We start from the raw sequence: 17,024 nt of genomic DNA, 5'->3' as shown, positions 1-17,024 counted from the left end.
GCATCCAATGTAGACAGCACTGCTTTTGTTAACACACAGCTCGTAGAAACGGGCCTGGCAGCTCGCGCCAGTTCTAGACACGGTGAAAGTTTCCTGATTGTGACGGATGGCCGAATTTACATGACACATTATAAATGAGCATAGTCTGCAATAGATACAGTGCCAAAAAGAAGAGGATAAAAGGGGATAAAGACAGAGGTAAAGTGATGTAGTGAATGAACAGTTTATCTAATTGCATAGGAGTAAGATACTATAATTTCATGGCAGTTATTTTTACCTTAAACTTAATGTTAGCAGTTGTTCTGAGTTCTCCAGAGTCCCCAGACTGTGTGATTTTGTAACAATCATGTCAGTTTTAAGACGCATTTTTTATTATCACTTTTTGATTAATGTTTTACCCTATAGTTGTGCAGTTTTGGGGGGAATACAGTACAGGCCAAAAGTTTGGAAACATTACTATTTTTAATGTTTTTGAAAGAAGTTTCTTCTGCTCATCAAGCCTGCATTTATTTGACCAAAAATACAGAAAAAAATAAATAAATATTGTGATATATTATTATAATTTAAAATAATTGGTTTTCAATTTATTATACTTTAAATTATCATTTTTTTCTGTGATCCAAAGCTGAATTTTCAGCATCATTACTCCAGTCTTCAGTGTCACATGTGACATCCAGTCTATCACATGATCCTTTAGAAATCATTCTAATATTCTGATTTATTATGAGTGTTGGAAACAGTTCTGCTGCCTAATATATTTGATGAATAAAATGTTAAAAAGAACTGCATTTATTTTAAATAAAATAAAACATTTTTCTAATTATATAAATCATCTTTACGATCACTTTTTATTAATTTAACACATCCTTGCTGAATAAAAGTATTGATTTATTTAAAAAAAAAAAAAAAAACGACTGACCCCAAATTACTGACACTGAAGACTGGAGTATTGATGCAGAAAATTCAGCTTTGCATCACAGAAATAAATGATAATTTAAAGTATAATAAATTGAAAACCAATTATTTTAAATTGTAATAATATATCACAATATTACAATTTTTTCTGTATTTTTGATCAAATAAAAGCAGGCTTGATGAGCAGAAGAAATTTCTTTCAAAAACATTAAAAATAGTAATGTTTCCAAACTTTTGGCCTGTACTGTATATGGCATTTTTTAAATTTATTTGCCAAAATTAGTAATGATATTTATTTACAGGTTTATTCAAAATAGCAAAGTTCACATTAAATCTGTATTGTAAAACGTGCTATAAAAGATAATGGGGACTTGATTTGAATGCTATGTAATGCTCTTGGTATTTGTGTTTAGGATGTAATGTGTGTGCCTAGAGATTCACCATACCTAGAGATTGGCATGGAGTACTTTCCATAAGATCATCTCTCAATGCAAATCAAACTAGCTATTAGGCTAACTGAAATAAAACCATGCCAATCTCTAGGTATGGTGAAGGCTATGTGATGATGTGCGGCTATTTTAGTTCCAAAGGCCAAGGGAACTTTATCAGCATAGTATCCTGGATCCATGAAGTAACTGGCCTTTAAAAATAAAAATCTGCCTGCCTCTATGGGAATTTAACATAGGGGTGTCCAAGCTTACGCACCCTGTATTTTAAGGAAGAATATTTATTTATTTACGATACATTATTCATTCACAAAGAAAATTGGTGTCCTTAAAGGTTGGATTTTTCCTAATTTTTTAAATTAAGGCATTAAGTTCAGTTTCCAAAAGATGATTTTTTATTCCTCTTTTTAGTCAACTTTAGTATGGGTGTCTAAACTTAAGCATACCACTGTATATATATATATATATATATATATATATATATATATATATATATATATATATATATATATATATATATATATATATATATATATATATATATATATATATATATATATATATATATATATATGCTAAATCATGAACACAATGACGGGGTGAAATGGGCTGTGATGCATGGGGAACCAGGTAAAATCTTGCCTAGGGCAGCAAATTGGTCAGGGCCAGCCCTGCCTTATAATCTTTAATCAAAATAACTTCCCCTCCATCTTGCAGTAGCATCTCTTCTCTGATGACGTGTTTACTGCCGTGAGGGCGGAACAACCTGTCACTCACATGAGATCGACCAATAGCAAACCACAACCATCCAATCAATTCCTTACGGACAAAATAAAGTCCTACCAAAAATTTGACTCGGATAAACGTAACAATAGGGAAGAAAAGACTATCGCAAATTCGGTTTCATGCTGACTTTAAGTGCGTGTTTCTCAGGGAAAGAGCACCCACCGGACTCAGAGGCACTCTTTAAACAGTTGAGGGCCGCACACAGCCTGGTGCACTCCTCTGAACTGGAGCCCAGCCGTCTCATGGTTTCCTTCACCTGACTGATGGGCATCTGCAGCAGAGCATCCAATGACAGCTTCACGTTCACTGCCTGAAGAGAGAGGGAGGGAGGGAGAGAATGACAGTGAGTCCTGTCTAAAATACCCTCTGCGATGTGAAGAAAAACACTCTTAAAGCAATCAGTAAGATGCTGACATGATCCTAACAGACAGAGGGTTATTCAACAGGTGATTTACGGTCACATACACCACGCACTCGCGGTTCATTCTCTTGTGAATAAAGCTCTCCACCTCTTCAAATTCCTAGGACACATGACCGCTTAGACTAATTAATCTGAGTGCCTAATTACAAACCTGTGTGTGATTGATTTTAAAAGAGGGACTCCAGAGACTTGACTGATATTAATATCATAATAGCCCACAATTACTCACACAATTATACTGTAAATGTGTGATGAATCTCACAAACTGATATTTTTTGGGGGGGCTTTTTGCCATGATGTTTAATGCCATTTATAATGGAGAGAGCACATGATATGATGTTGTGTAGAAGAGTCGAGGGTGATTATGAAAAGATACGATACAGCTAAATGAGTCGGATCATGTATGCTAACCTCCAGGCCACAACTTCAACAACTTTCTTGTATTTTTAGTTTATTATGATGTGAAAAAAAAAAAATTCTCCAGAATCTGCTCTGTTGACATGTATGTGACATACAGTATCATACTGCACATATGCAACTGATCTCGATGAACAGAAAAAAATTGGAAAAGAGGAGAATTCACTTCTCCGTGAGACTGGATGAAATGTAGGAGTAGAGCAGTGTCAGAGAGAGAGAGAGAGAGAGAGAGAGGCTGACTCAGCATGTTGAGTAATTAGAGTTGGTATATCTGGGGTCTGCTGGGAAAGTGGCTGTGGCCAAACTGCCAAAACACAGCAGATTTTCTAATTCCTCAGCTTCACTCAAGGATATTGAAAAAAAAAAAAAAAATGTGATCCAGTCAAATTTGACCATTGACTGGCTTTGTGAGAGTCATCTCGTTCAATTTATAATTTGAATTTCTGGTAATCAGAAATATATATGATATCACATTATATAAACTCACAATATACATTATCAAAGCACCTGATAACACCTGATATGGATTTAGCTGAAAATGTATGATTTTTTTTCTTTATACAAAATATAAAATAAAATAAAAATGATTCAGTTTTGGTGTGAAATATTATCCGAACAAATATTACCATTTATTGGCTTTGTGAGAGTCAACTTATTACATTCTTGAATTGGTTTTTATGTGTCAAAAATGGGTCACGTTACCAAAGTCTTGAATATTTACAGGACAACCACCTGATAAGAATTTAGCTGAAAAGATAAATAACTATTCCCTCTTCTTCAAAACACACACACACATGCATAAGTTACCTCTATGAGCTCAGGTCTGGCGTTGATGGTGCGTAACCAGTCCTCCAGCCGTGGGTAGCTGTTCAGGGCCGGCGGCCTTTCTGTGTCTGGCACCTTCTGCTTACACTGCAGCTGTTTACAGATGTACTTCATGAGCTTGACCTGCAGGGGGCAGCAGAGCACAAAGCAGATGAGGGAGGGGCCAGTCAGAGCAGGGGCGGAGCCTGAGAGAGGCCTTTATTGGCTTTCACATACAGCTGTGTGAACTTAGACAACTGTTACAACATAAGCATGATGGATATCACAAAGGACACCAAGAAATGCAATCAAGTCAATTTAATTGTAATGACAGGCCCAAATGACGTGGGTGTGAAATCTCAAAGAATGCATGTTCTTTCAGGATGGAAGGTACGTCATTTAATCAAAGTCACAAATATGTTGAGATCCACAGCTTTGCATTACCACAGTGTCTCTCATCAGCCAGAATTCAGCATCAGTCGCACCTGCAAGGCTAATAAATAACGCGGCATCAGAGCGCACACAGTTTGAAATCTGACTGGATTTTCTCTCCCTCTTTCTTTTTTGTGCTCCCCTTCAGCAAACAGGGCTATAAATAACTGTTATTATATGGAAGGGAGCTGCAGCCCTCCTCATGGGGGCGACTGCACTGCTGGCATGGCAACCGAGTGTCATCGGAACACTGCTGACGGTGGGAGCGTTCTGACATCACAGCTCCACGAGACGCAGAGTTCACACGGAGGCTACAGGTCTCGTCCAACGCGGCCGTCGCGTTGCAGTTCGCACTTGCACACGCCGCCGAACTCGCCGATTTAGGGTTGCAGGATTTTTCCCCATTCCAGCCTATAAGGATTTGGGATGTGCGAGAGATGCTGTTTCACTCGGATATCAGTCACAATAGAGATCAAAATACTTTCGCAACTTTCGTTTCATGCTAACTTTAATGTACAATGATCATAATGCAAGACAAGAACAGCGCATCTATACGACTTATTTTTCAGGAGCATTCAGAGTGGGATTTGACTGTTTGGATTTGACTATATGGATTGCTTATGCATTCTTCTGGGGGTTACAACATTTCTGTTTAAGCGTTATGGAAATTTGTCTTGGCGCACATTCCTAGTAAAGACCGTTCTGGATAATAAACGCAGTGGGGAACGCTCCCAAATCTTGCACAAACAAACTGCACTGGCTAACGCAGGAGGAATTTTCCAGCTCGGTGCAGAATGCTGACCCACCTCAAATTCACTGATGCACTCAAAAAACCACACCTATTCCCTCGTTCTGCATGTATCCAGCTTCCTGGATGGGCCGCACGGACACCTCAGCAGAACAGAAGCGCTGATGACGCAGTGAGACAGAAAGAAGGGAAGGGGGGAAAACAGAGGGAGAGAGAGAGAGAGAACGAGGGTAGGGTGAGAGGAGGGCTCACCTGCTGTGACAGTTCAGGTCAGCGGCTCACTGACGCACAGAGGCCCGTTACCATGAGGCCGGCGGCCATAAAACGAGTCATCCTTTCACACGTCCCCCTCCGCCGCCCCCCATCCCACTGCTGCCGCCTGCAATCACTGCTTTAATGAGAACCGCACGCTTATACATGCATTAAACAGACACTTAATCCCTCTATCATCATTACCAGATACACCAACAAATACATATAGACTATTTAGACTGATCCCTGCATAATCAAACTGATTACTTGCCTATATGTTCAATCTGATCTCTGCATACTAATATACTCCATATGAATTTAAACTGATCCCAAAATAATATTCAAATTGAATGTTATATATTTAATTTGCTCCCTCAGACACTATATGTGCAAACTGACCCACACATATCGAAACTTATCATACTTAAAATGATCCCCACTGATCCCTGCATACTCAAACTTATCCTTTCACTCAATCACTATTTACTCAAAACTGATTCTTATATACTTAAAATTATGCCCTCATACTTAAATGGATCCCTGCATACTCAGACTGATCACTATACACTCAAATTGATCATTTTATATTCAATTTTGTGATAGTCTTTTCTTCCCTATTGTGATGTATACCCAAATTAAACAGCTTCTTGAACAATAAAAAATGTAGGGCGGGGCTTGATTTTGTCCATCGGGAATTGATTGGATGGTTGTGGTTTGCTATTGGTCGATCTCATGTGAGTGACAGGTTGTCTCGCCCTCACGCCAGTAAACACGTCATCAGAGAAGAGATGTTATTGCAAGAGGGAGGGGAAGTTATTTTGATTAAAAATTATGAGGGCACATGAATTAAAAAATATATATATATATTTATGCGCACTGATAAATAATTTATACGGCTAGATTCCATAAAAAACAAGAATTGTCAATTTTAATTAATGGTGATTTAAAATGATGCCCACATATTTAACCTGATCACTATCAGATTGATCACTATAAACTCAAACTGATCCTTATATACTTCAAATGACGTCCACATAGTCAAAATGATTCCAAAAACTCATATATATTTAATTCCAAAATAAGTCAAACTTATTCCTTAATATGCTATATATGCGAACTGATTCCCACATACTCAAATTCATCCCATAATTATACTCAAACATAACCTGATAACCATCTCCTCAAATTTATGTTTATATACACATTATGATACCCACATATAGTCATATAGTATAATCGCACTGATCCCACAAACTCTTTAACTTGATCCCAAAATACTACCAAGTAAACCATACATCCAAACGGATTCCCACAAACTTGAACTGATCTCTACATCTTCAAATGAAACCGATCCCTAATATATTCAAAATTATACATAGGCTACATTTTCAAATCATTATCTGTTATTCCAAATGATCCCTACATTCTCAAACTGTTCCTTACATAATCGTTCCTTACCAAACTACACTCAGTATGTGCACTGTCTGAAGCCTTTTGCATTATGATCAGATCTTTGTCCTGGGGATTTTCTGACTGAAAATTCTTGATCTTTATCTCCATTACGCACCCGCACACACGTCCCTGAGAAAAACCAGTACCTCAACAGGTGAATCAGAGCTTCAATGACAACCTCTCAAGAGCCAAACGGTCTCTCTTTTGTACACATACTTCAGCAAAAAAGAAAAAGACCTTGAGTACTGTGTCGCGGCTGAAGCCAACAAAAGACCCGAGCACTGCAGGCGAGCATCTCGTAGCAGACGGCAGAACAAACACCAGTCGGGGTCAGGGGTCAAACGCGTAGGAGGACAGGGAACTGAAAACACCTTGTGGGAGGTCAGAGGCGATAAACAAGCAATTAAAGCTCTATTGCTAACAGCTAAATGCTAATTACACAGAGGACAGTGAGCACTCCACTCAGTAAAGCTCAACTGCCATTCAAAAGCTTTTAGCCATCGCAGTCAATAGGAAAATTTGTGTCAAGTGCTTGAGGTCTGCGAGTTTTCCACAGTGCTCAGATTTCAGCACAACTAAAAAGGCTTACAACGCAACGGTTTAAAACTACAAGGTCTCATCCGATGCTAACATACTGCACACTTCACACAGGAAGAACTTGAACCATTTCACTAAACTAAAGAGCTCTATTTTATTGCCATTATCAAGGTGTAATGCAATTTCTGAATTTGGATATTGGGCCTACTAGCATGGTTCTGGTTTTCCTTTATTCCTACAGCTACATAAGTTGTAGCATCTATTGTATGTTGGTGCAGATTTTCATATGCTAACATTAGAGACACATAAAACGTCCCCCTAAATTTAGCGCAAGGGTTCCTGTTTGGTTATTTTTGGAAACCAACATTCTAGGTATTTGGTCTAATAACCAAATAAGAACTGATCCAGAACATTATGTAATGGTTATTTTAAAATAAAAAAATTTTAACCAAAGCCACAAAATTATTATTTAACAAAGATGGATTAAATTGATATAAATGACAGTAAAGACATTTATAATGTTACAAAAGATTTCCATTTCAAATAAATGCTGTTCTTTTGAACTTTCTATTAATCAAATAACCATGAAAAATGCATCACGGATTCCACAATAAAGCAGCACAACAGTTTTCAACATTGATTATAATAAGCACAATGAGCAGCATATTAAAATGATTTCTGAAGGACATGAAAAACGGCTGCTGAAAATCCAGGTTTGCCATCACAGGAATAAATTACATATTAAATAATTTACAATAGAATAGTTATTTTAAACAGTATTATTTCACAATTTCACTGTATTTCTGATCAAATAAATGCAGCTTTGGTGAGCATAAGAGACAAACTGACCACAAACTTTTGTTCTGAATGGTAGTGTATATGGAAAGTGATAAATACATTATTTATTTATCCTCTATCTTCTATAACAAATACCATATTTGCTTCTTAATTGAAATCATAGTTATATTGATCAAACCACGGTAATGAGGAGCCATCCACCTACTAGAATATTCAGCTTCTGATGGTTTTTACGTGGTCTCCAGCTGGCCACCTTGGTTAAGGTGGTTAGAACTGGTAAATCACCCTGAAACAGCAACAAAACAACTACCACATCATACAAAACCACCTGATCACCTTAAGCTACAATGACTTAGTTTGTCCAGCTTTTAACTATAGTTAAAAGGGTAATCAGGGTACAATAAGAAAAGACTATGACCATTTTCTTAGAAGATCTTCACAATTCTTGGACTAATCGTGGTGTCCACCATAACGGCCGCAGCACTGGAATGATTCCTGGTTTTCTAGTCTCACAGCTCGGAGGAAAGCAGAGAAACACCCACTTTCATGTTCTTTTGTTGGTTTGTCTCTGTGAACATTGATTTTGGGGCTCGGCCAAAGCTAGATGGAGATGAACAGGACGATTCTTTGCTGTTGGTTTGAAAGTTAAGGCCGCAGTGTTTTAAAGCCAGCAGAGACACACCAACAGCCCATTTTTATTTCAGACCAAACAACAAAGCCCACCATCTCAACACAGGAGATCCTAACAATGCTAAACACTTCATTGTTGCAGGTTGTGCCACTGTCTGATAGCAGATTTGAAATTGTGTGTTGCACTAAACGCGCAACTGTAACCGGTCCTACTCAACCTGCTCCGAACGGGATTATAACCGGGGTCTCCGGGCTTGGGATGCTAACAAGGACGCTAACAAGGACGCTAACAAGGACGCTAAAGACCGCAGCCTCTAGCGCCTCTTGAGGCCATGGGAGTGAGGTTTACACACACAGCTTTTACTGGCCTACGTCCGTTACACTCATCCCCCTAAACCTAAAATGTAACCGATCCTACTTGACCCGCTTCAAGCGGGATTTGAAAGAGGGTCTCTGGCGTGGGAGGCGGGCGTGCTAACAAGAACGCTAAAGACCGCAGCCTCTAACGGACAGAGAAGTGAGGTTAACACACACAGCTCTTACTGGCCTACGTCCGTTACACTCACCTCCCTAAACCACACTCTCATCCGGGTCACGGCACCAAATGTAACCGGTCCTACGGCTCTGAGCGGGTCAAGGACGCTAACAAGGATGCTAAATACCGCAGTGTATTTAGCGTCAGTCGCTAGCATGCCTCGAGGCCAATGGAGTGAGGTTTTACAACCACAGCTCTTACTGGCCTACTTCCGTTACACAGCTGCCATTGAGATGAATGGGAATGTCAACGGCCAGCTTTCTCCAGGTATTATAGAGCTCCTTGGAGCCGCTACAATTAAGGTCTAAATATCTTTGTACTAAATCTTCTTTATTACAATTGTCTAGCAGGATCAAATCTGTCCATTTCAGTCTTTTCAATTTAATTTCTCATATTCGTAGCACATGCATGCATGACCCAGATGAAACACTGGTTCTGTTTGATGACCGCACCAGGTCCTGAGCCTGCCCTGCTGTCTCTGCGCACACACAAACACACATCACTGATAACAATACACTGGTGAAAGTGTGACGTCAGGTTTCCTAGCAACTACACTCCTGGGTCGTCAGTAACGTTTTTTCAGAGTGGGATTTTCCCACAGACAGAAAACATGGTGAAAGCTAGACATCTTTTCATGGCATGGTCATCTGTCTGTAGTCATAATCTACAAATCTGTATTTAGAATTTGTTGCATCAACAACTTGATGTATCATCACATATAAACTGATAATATTTTTAGCTTACTGAAGAATAAGCAACTTGTTATTACTCAGTGACAAAACATTTTTTGGACAGTCCTGGAAGTAAATGTTCCTGCTCAGACTTAAAAGGACATTTCTCAAAAAATAATAATAATAATAATAATAATTACTCGCCCTTTATGTTATGTCAGACCTCTATGACTTTCTTTGGTGGAACACAAAAATAGATCTTTTGAAGAAATAATTTTGTCCATCCAATGAAAGTCAATGGGGTCCAAAACAACACTGAACCTCATTGACTTTCATTGTATGGACAAAACAAAAAAACATTTTTCATAACATCTTCCATATTTCAACTTTCTTAAATACCTTGGTATCATGTGAATATATGAATTCAGAAAAATTACTAGAAGCAATAATTTCAAAGTACCATGGTAATACTAATAGCATCTGAACCATGATACCAGACTTTCTATCGGATAGTTGCTAAGTAGATGAGGTTTTTAATCTTACTGAGGAATATCTGGGGCAACCTGTTCTCAGATAGCAACACAACATTAGGAAAAAACTAAAATGGAGCCATACTTGAATGTGTTGTTCACATGTAAAATGAACCAAAACACTGTAATTTAACGATTTAAATGTTATGGTAAGCAACACTGGTGGTATTTGGAGGTGGCGTCACACCTGCCTGACTGCAGATGGGGGTAAACACAGGGACGAGGTTGCCATGACAACGGCTCAGTGAGGTCAGCAGGCGTGATTGACAGCCAAAGGGCAGGAACACACCCAGCTGCTCAGAGAACACAGACAGATCTGCAGAAAAACGTCAAACAATGTGTCCACAGATACAAGATGCGAGGTAACCACCTGATCCACATTGATTAGCATGTATCTATGCAATTTCACCTGCCACCCTGGTGTAATGTGCTTAACGCCAATCCCTTCATCTCTTCTTACGAGCTGCCCACCGGCCTCAACTTCCTGCACAGGAGTTTAATGCCGACCTCAGACAATCCCCAACAATACGAGAGATTTACTAAAACCTACAGCTAATCCCAGCATTGCTTCACAGACGTTTACACATGTAAAGTGTCATGTCACGTGTGGGTCATGTGTCTGCGTACATGCTGACGCTGCCTGACTGATAATCTCATTAGATACAGGAGTATTAATGAGAGAGTATGAGGGATTCTTTCTAGAAGATATAAACATAAATGGACTTGCTCACCCATTCCCAGCTGCTAAATAAAAAGGAAAATTAATTATGATTATAAATACTTATTATTAGTAAAAATCTTATTATATGTATAAAATGACATGGACATGGTCAATACGATCTGATTAAGTTCAAACTGAGCATCAGAATATGGGGAAGAAACGTGATTTAAGTAACTTTGACCATGGCAGGGTTGCTTCAGAAACTGCTGATCTACTAGGATTTTCACGTACAACCTTCTCTAGGGTTTACAGTGAATGGTCCGAAAAAGAGAAAATATCCAGTGAGCGGCAGTTCTGTGAGCAAAAATGCTTTGTTGATGCCAGAGGTCAGAGGAAAATGGCCAGACTGGTTCGAGCTGATAGAAAGGAAACATTTACTCAAATAACCACTTGTTACAAAGGAGGTCTGCAGAAATGCATCTCTGAACACACAACACATCCAACCTTGAAGCAGGTGGGCTTCAAGAAGAAGTTCACTCCGGTGTCACTCCTGTCAGCTAAGAACAGCAAGCTGAGGCTAGAATTTACACGGGCTCACCAAAACTGGACAACAGAAGATTGGAAAACAATGCCTGGTCTTATGAGTCTGGATTTCTGCTGCAACACTAAGATGGTAGGGTCAGAGTTTGGCGTAAACAACATGAATGCATGGATCCATCCTGCCTGTATCAACGGTTCAGGCTGGTGGTGGTGTAATGGTGTCGGAAATATTTTCTTGGCACATTTTGGGTTCCTTTAGTACCAACTGAGGATTGTATAAATGCAACAGCCTGAGTATTTTTGCTGATCAATACCATTTCTTTATGACCACAGTGTACACATCTCTGACTGGTTTCTTGAACATGACAAAGAGTTCACTAAACTCAAATGAGCTTCACAGTCACCAGATCTCAATCCAATAGAGCGCCTTTAAGATAAGGTGGAACGGGAGTTTCGCATCATGGATGATCAGCCGACAAATCTGCAGCAACTGCGTGATGCTCGTGTCAAAATGGACTAAAATCTCTGAGGAACGTTTCCAGCACCTTGTTGAATCTATGCCATGAGGAATTAAGGCAGTTCTGAAGGCAAAAGAGGGTCCAACCCGGTACTAGCTATACCTAATAAAGTGGCCGGTGAGTGTATATGATATTCAGGACTACAGTTCATGGCTTGTCTCGATCTGTGTCTTCAACAGACATTAATGCAGCAGCTCGCAAACCTAGAGGAAATGAGGAAGGTTTTTTGAAAATGTGCCTTAAATGAAAAAATGAGTGATCTGACAATCTGGCCATGAAAGAACATTATTTAGACCTAACAATCATCATATTACGTGATTGCTGCCAGGCACGATGACAGCTCCTCATCAGGCCTCAGTGACGCAGCTCGGATGCGCTGGAGAATATCTAGGGAAGAGCTCAGCACTGAGACAGCCACGAGTAATGATGGAACATCTCTTACCTGCTCTGCTTGGCTGAATCTGTCACCCCCCTCCCCATTCCCAGTCTATTGGGAGCCCTCAAACAGGCGCAGGCTGATTGGCTGGCACTCTCCTTCTCCCCTCCCTCCCCCCCTCGCTCATCCTCTTCACGTCATTATTTTCTTATTTAACAACCAACCCTGAAAACGCGTAGGGAGGAAGACATCTAAATATAGCTCCAGCCACGACAGCACACGACACCAATGCACTGCAAAACTCTCAAACATCACAGCGGGGGGGGGGGAGCCCAGACTGATGAGGGCTTCAACAGCTGACCGCTTGAGTCCGCAAAACAGAAACCCTCTGGAGCAAAGCTAGCTCTCCTTTTTTACCATCAACAAACGTGTTTATCCACAGAAAGATTGAGGATCTCTGCATATAAGTAGGTCACTGCTTTCCTAAGACGGCATCTAATGCTGTAGGAATCAAACATCACAGTTCATCAAAATCTGCACTAAAAGAAGATGTGAGGAGACATACGAATCTAACTCTGGAGGACATGCACAGTCCCACAGCAGCTGGGGAAACAACTGGTGCAGGAGTAACATTCCCTAGTCTTGAAGCAAGACATAGTGTGTGAGCTGATTTGGGTTGGTTTGATTATTAAAGATGATTTAAAGTGATTTAGCACATTTCACAAATTTCTAAGAATATGGAACACAATTACTATTGACCTAGCAGGTATTGTTAACTAAAACAATATACATTTTTTTGTAAATTGAAAGAAAGCTGAGATAATATAATACGTAAATGTTACACACTGTAAATCCTAATGGTTTAAGTAGGGTAAACTTAAATTAAAAAAATGAGTTCGATCAAATTAATTTTTATTAGTATTTAGAACTTTCTTTTTCTTTTGAGTTCACAAAACTGACACATTTTATGTAATCGGAATTGTTGCATTGCTTTGAGTTTTATGAACTTGTCTCTTTTAATTTAGACAAACTTAAATTTAACTGAAACTGGGCTGGGATTTCTATTTCCCAGCATGCTTTGACATGACACTCGAAAGGGAGAGTAAATGCTAAAATTAAGTGTTATATAATGGTTTTTTTTGCGCAAGATTAATGTTAAGTGGGAGATTTAGTGGGAGATTTAAATGGGAGATTAGTAGTGTTTTGCTGTTAATTTAGTAGAGTTTCAGTTATGTGAGGTTTTTTTGTGTGTGTGTGTGTGTGTGTGTGTGTGTGGGTGGGGGAGTTACCATCATGGTGATGAGTGAAGCATGAGCTTAGAGAACAGATATGTGTTTAAATGTTGTATATTGTCTTTCTCATTTAGCAATTTGCTAAGCTATGATAATGCTATCAAAGCATTGTGTTACCAATTAGCAAATTAGCATTAGCTAGTTAAAGCTAGCCTAATTACCACTGTTAAAAATATTTACCAACAACACAATACCGGAGACTGCAACAACAACAGATGCCTGCATTGACAAGCGCTTGTGTGAGGGGGTTTTGTGAAAGCCGCAACTATAGTTTAAAAGAACACAAATACATTTTTATCGGTCATAACTTCTGGAGAATAATAGAACAGACACTGGACAAAGATTAAACTTTCTAGAGCGCCTCTGTTAGTAAACTTCAAAGTACACTTTGAAAGGCTTTGCATTTGACCTTACGCATACACTAGCATAAGCGTTAGCATATGTTAGCAGATGCATATGTAAAATAATGCGATCATCAACATTAAACAGCATATAAATCAAAACTGCCTAATAATAGTGAATGAAATGTCAATCCAGGACGAGATACAGGCTTTGATGGACTCAATCTACTCCCTTTATGTTTTGATCATCGTTGTGAATCCGGTCCAGACAAAGTCTTTGACAAAAACACGGTTTTCTCAGCTTTTTGCTCAAAATGTTGCTTTTTTTAATTAAAACTTACCCACATTCAAGTGTTGATAAAAAAAAAAAAAAAAGCTAGAATAAATCAGTGTTTTTTTTTGTTTATAAAAAGAGGCTCTGTTCTTTATTTTGATATATTGCAGATATTCACACAACAAAATATTCTGGGGGTCATGGAAAATGTGTGATAATGATCAGAAATGCTGATAAAATCACAATATATCCCACCTTTTTTTCCATATCCCAGTTAAGGTGGAAAGGGGTTCCGTACACGTTTCGTGCTGACTCTAACACTAAAATCCGACTGGTTGATAACAACGTTGTTGTTATGCAAAATACGAATCGGAAAAAAGTGCCGATCAGCAGAACGGCAGCCGCAGGAGAGAGTTAGAACATTTGGTCAAACATAACCACACGGTACTTCAGCCGGAGAGACCGAGAATAATTATCTCCTGGCCAGAATGGCGAGCTGTTAAAAAAAGACGTGAAGTGGTGTTATAAAGAGCTTTCAGTGAGAATCTAATGCGAGTTCAAGCGTCTCTTGATTGCACTGAAGTGTACGGAAAGTGGTGGGGGTCTGAATGTGGCCACTTCAAATCTGTTGTTCTGTACAGGAATTAACAAGCATCCAGGGCCTGTTATACTGCCTGCGTATTGACGGGCTCCATCTGTCCCTCAGAACAACGCTCATAAGAGCACGCTTGCAATACATCAACCTGTTCAGCTGGGTTAAACAGGTACTGGCTGCTGAGGACTCAGGCGAGCAGGGAGAAACCTGAGCTGCATACCTGAAATATGAGATTGACCACCTAGTATTTATTGCAACTAATCAAAAACATGTCTTAAATGCCCTGAAGGGGGAGATGCAGTCAGAAAGTTCTGCAATACATAAAGAGGAAGCAGGCCAAGCAATCTCTCGCCGGCGGTGACTCCACCATTTCCTGTAGACTTATTAGGCCCAGTACTGACTGATTTGGAACACAGGTAGAACATTCGACTTCCTGCTAGAGTAGGAAGCGGAACTGAAGGAGTCAGGGTTCACGTGACACTGAAGACTGGAGTAATGGCTGATGACAATTCAGCTTTGCATCACAGAAATAAATTATATTTTAAAGTATATTCAAATAGAAAACCATTATTTTAAATTGTAATAATATTTCACAATATTACCGTTTTTTTTTCCGGTATTTTTGACCAAATAAATGCAGGCTTGATGAGCATAAAAGACTTCTTTCAAAAACAAAAATAGTAAGTGTTCCAAGACCCGTACTGTGTATACATACATACACACACACACACACATATATTTATGTATATATATATATATATTGCTTAAACAGGAGGTAGAATTGAAGGAGTCTGTTTGCTGTTCTTTCCCTAAATTGTTCTAGATTTTTATCTTAGCACCATATTGGTTATCAACCAATTTTAGATTTGGTTTTAACTTAACAGTATTCTTTATATTGAATATTTAATTGTGCATGCTCATTTCCCTACATTTAGATTACATTTACAGCCATTTAACACATTTAACAAATTATTTAACAACACCATTAAATGTAATATTTGGCAAGTCTGAAAATGAATATCTATTTTTCATGTTGTGATGGTTCAATTCACTTGTAGCATTTTCCATTTATTTAGACAGTTTTTTTTAAATAATTTATAATGTTACCCTCGCCAGTCATAACGATAGACCAAAAATAAATAATTTTAAATCCTCAATGTCATCAAGCCTTTTCTTGAGGTTTTAACCCCAAATTAGGCCTAATTTCCTTTTAGATCTTGAAACACGGATCCAGAACACTTCATAAAACTTCTAAAGATCTCAAAAACAATCATTCTGGTGCATGCGGTCACATTCTCACCCAATACTCAAACTACAGGCCCTCCGGGGCTGTTCACACACCATCCACCCCCTGGCTGTATTGATTCCTCATTAATTACCCATACCGGTGGAGCAATGGGGCACTTTCCAGGTGGAGCACACATCAATAATGACACCTAACCGCCAATGTTGTTGAAGTTAGGGTGAGACGTTATCGGCAAAACATCACACGCAGAGCGGCAGACAGTCCAGTGAAGGCCTTTACTGTCAAAAATATCAAGACTGCTCCTGGAATGGAGATGCTGCAGGAATGCTGTGCTTTATGCAGAATCTCACTGCCAAGAATATTTCACCTAGTCAACAGAACCAGGTCAAATAACCCCCCCACTGGGTTAGTGTGCTGTGAACTCCACACATAAGCCAAAGCTCAATGTTTTCCCTTACAGAAATGCACCATGGTATTTGTGGTGTTGCTTTTAGATTGTATTGACATGCACTTGTCAACCCAGTACAAAATTACCATGGTGCTTCCAAAATAGCATTGTTTCTACAATAAAGAAGTAACTTAGTATTTGTCACTACTGAACGCTAAAGAAAAGTACAGTGGCTGTACCACTGTGTCAAATGGTTTTACCATGTTGCATTGCTATTGTGCTGCTATATGATTACCATATTCAACATCCAAGCCTACTCCAGAAACCATGGTATTGTTATCGTGCTACCTTGTCATGGTAATAGCTACTGTCATTTTTGTGAGAGAGGTTCAAATCCCATCCCTGTGCGTTTCTAAAAA

General features: G+C 39.0%; 1 protein-coding gene across 2 annotated transcripts in view; it reads right to left on the bottom strand.

Annotated features, from left to right (window-relative positions):
• The window catches only part of ksr1a (kinase suppressor of ras 1a), a 31,155-nt gene that overhangs the window by 13,434 nt on the left and 697 nt on the right, over positions 1-17,024 (bottom strand). For both annotated transcript variants that reach the window (XM_081354154.1, XM_081354153.1), the window contains exons 2-3: positions 3,793-3,933; positions 2,310-2,457 (exon numbers count right to left, since the gene is read on the bottom strand). In XM_081354154.1, the coding sequence (XP_081210280.1) occupies positions 2,310-2,457; positions 3,793-3,933 (289 nt within the window). The remainder of the gene's footprint in view (positions 1-2,309; positions 2,458-3,792; positions 3,934-17,024) is intronic.

The sequence above is a fragment of the Scardinius erythrophthalmus genome, assembly GCF_964197995.2.
Source record: "Scardinius erythrophthalmus genome assembly, chromosome: 23".
NCBI lineage: Eukaryota > Metazoa > Chordata > Actinopteri > Cypriniformes > Leuciscidae > Scardinius > Scardinius erythrophthalmus.
This window is presented reverse-complemented; position numbering and strand designations above follow the sequence as displayed.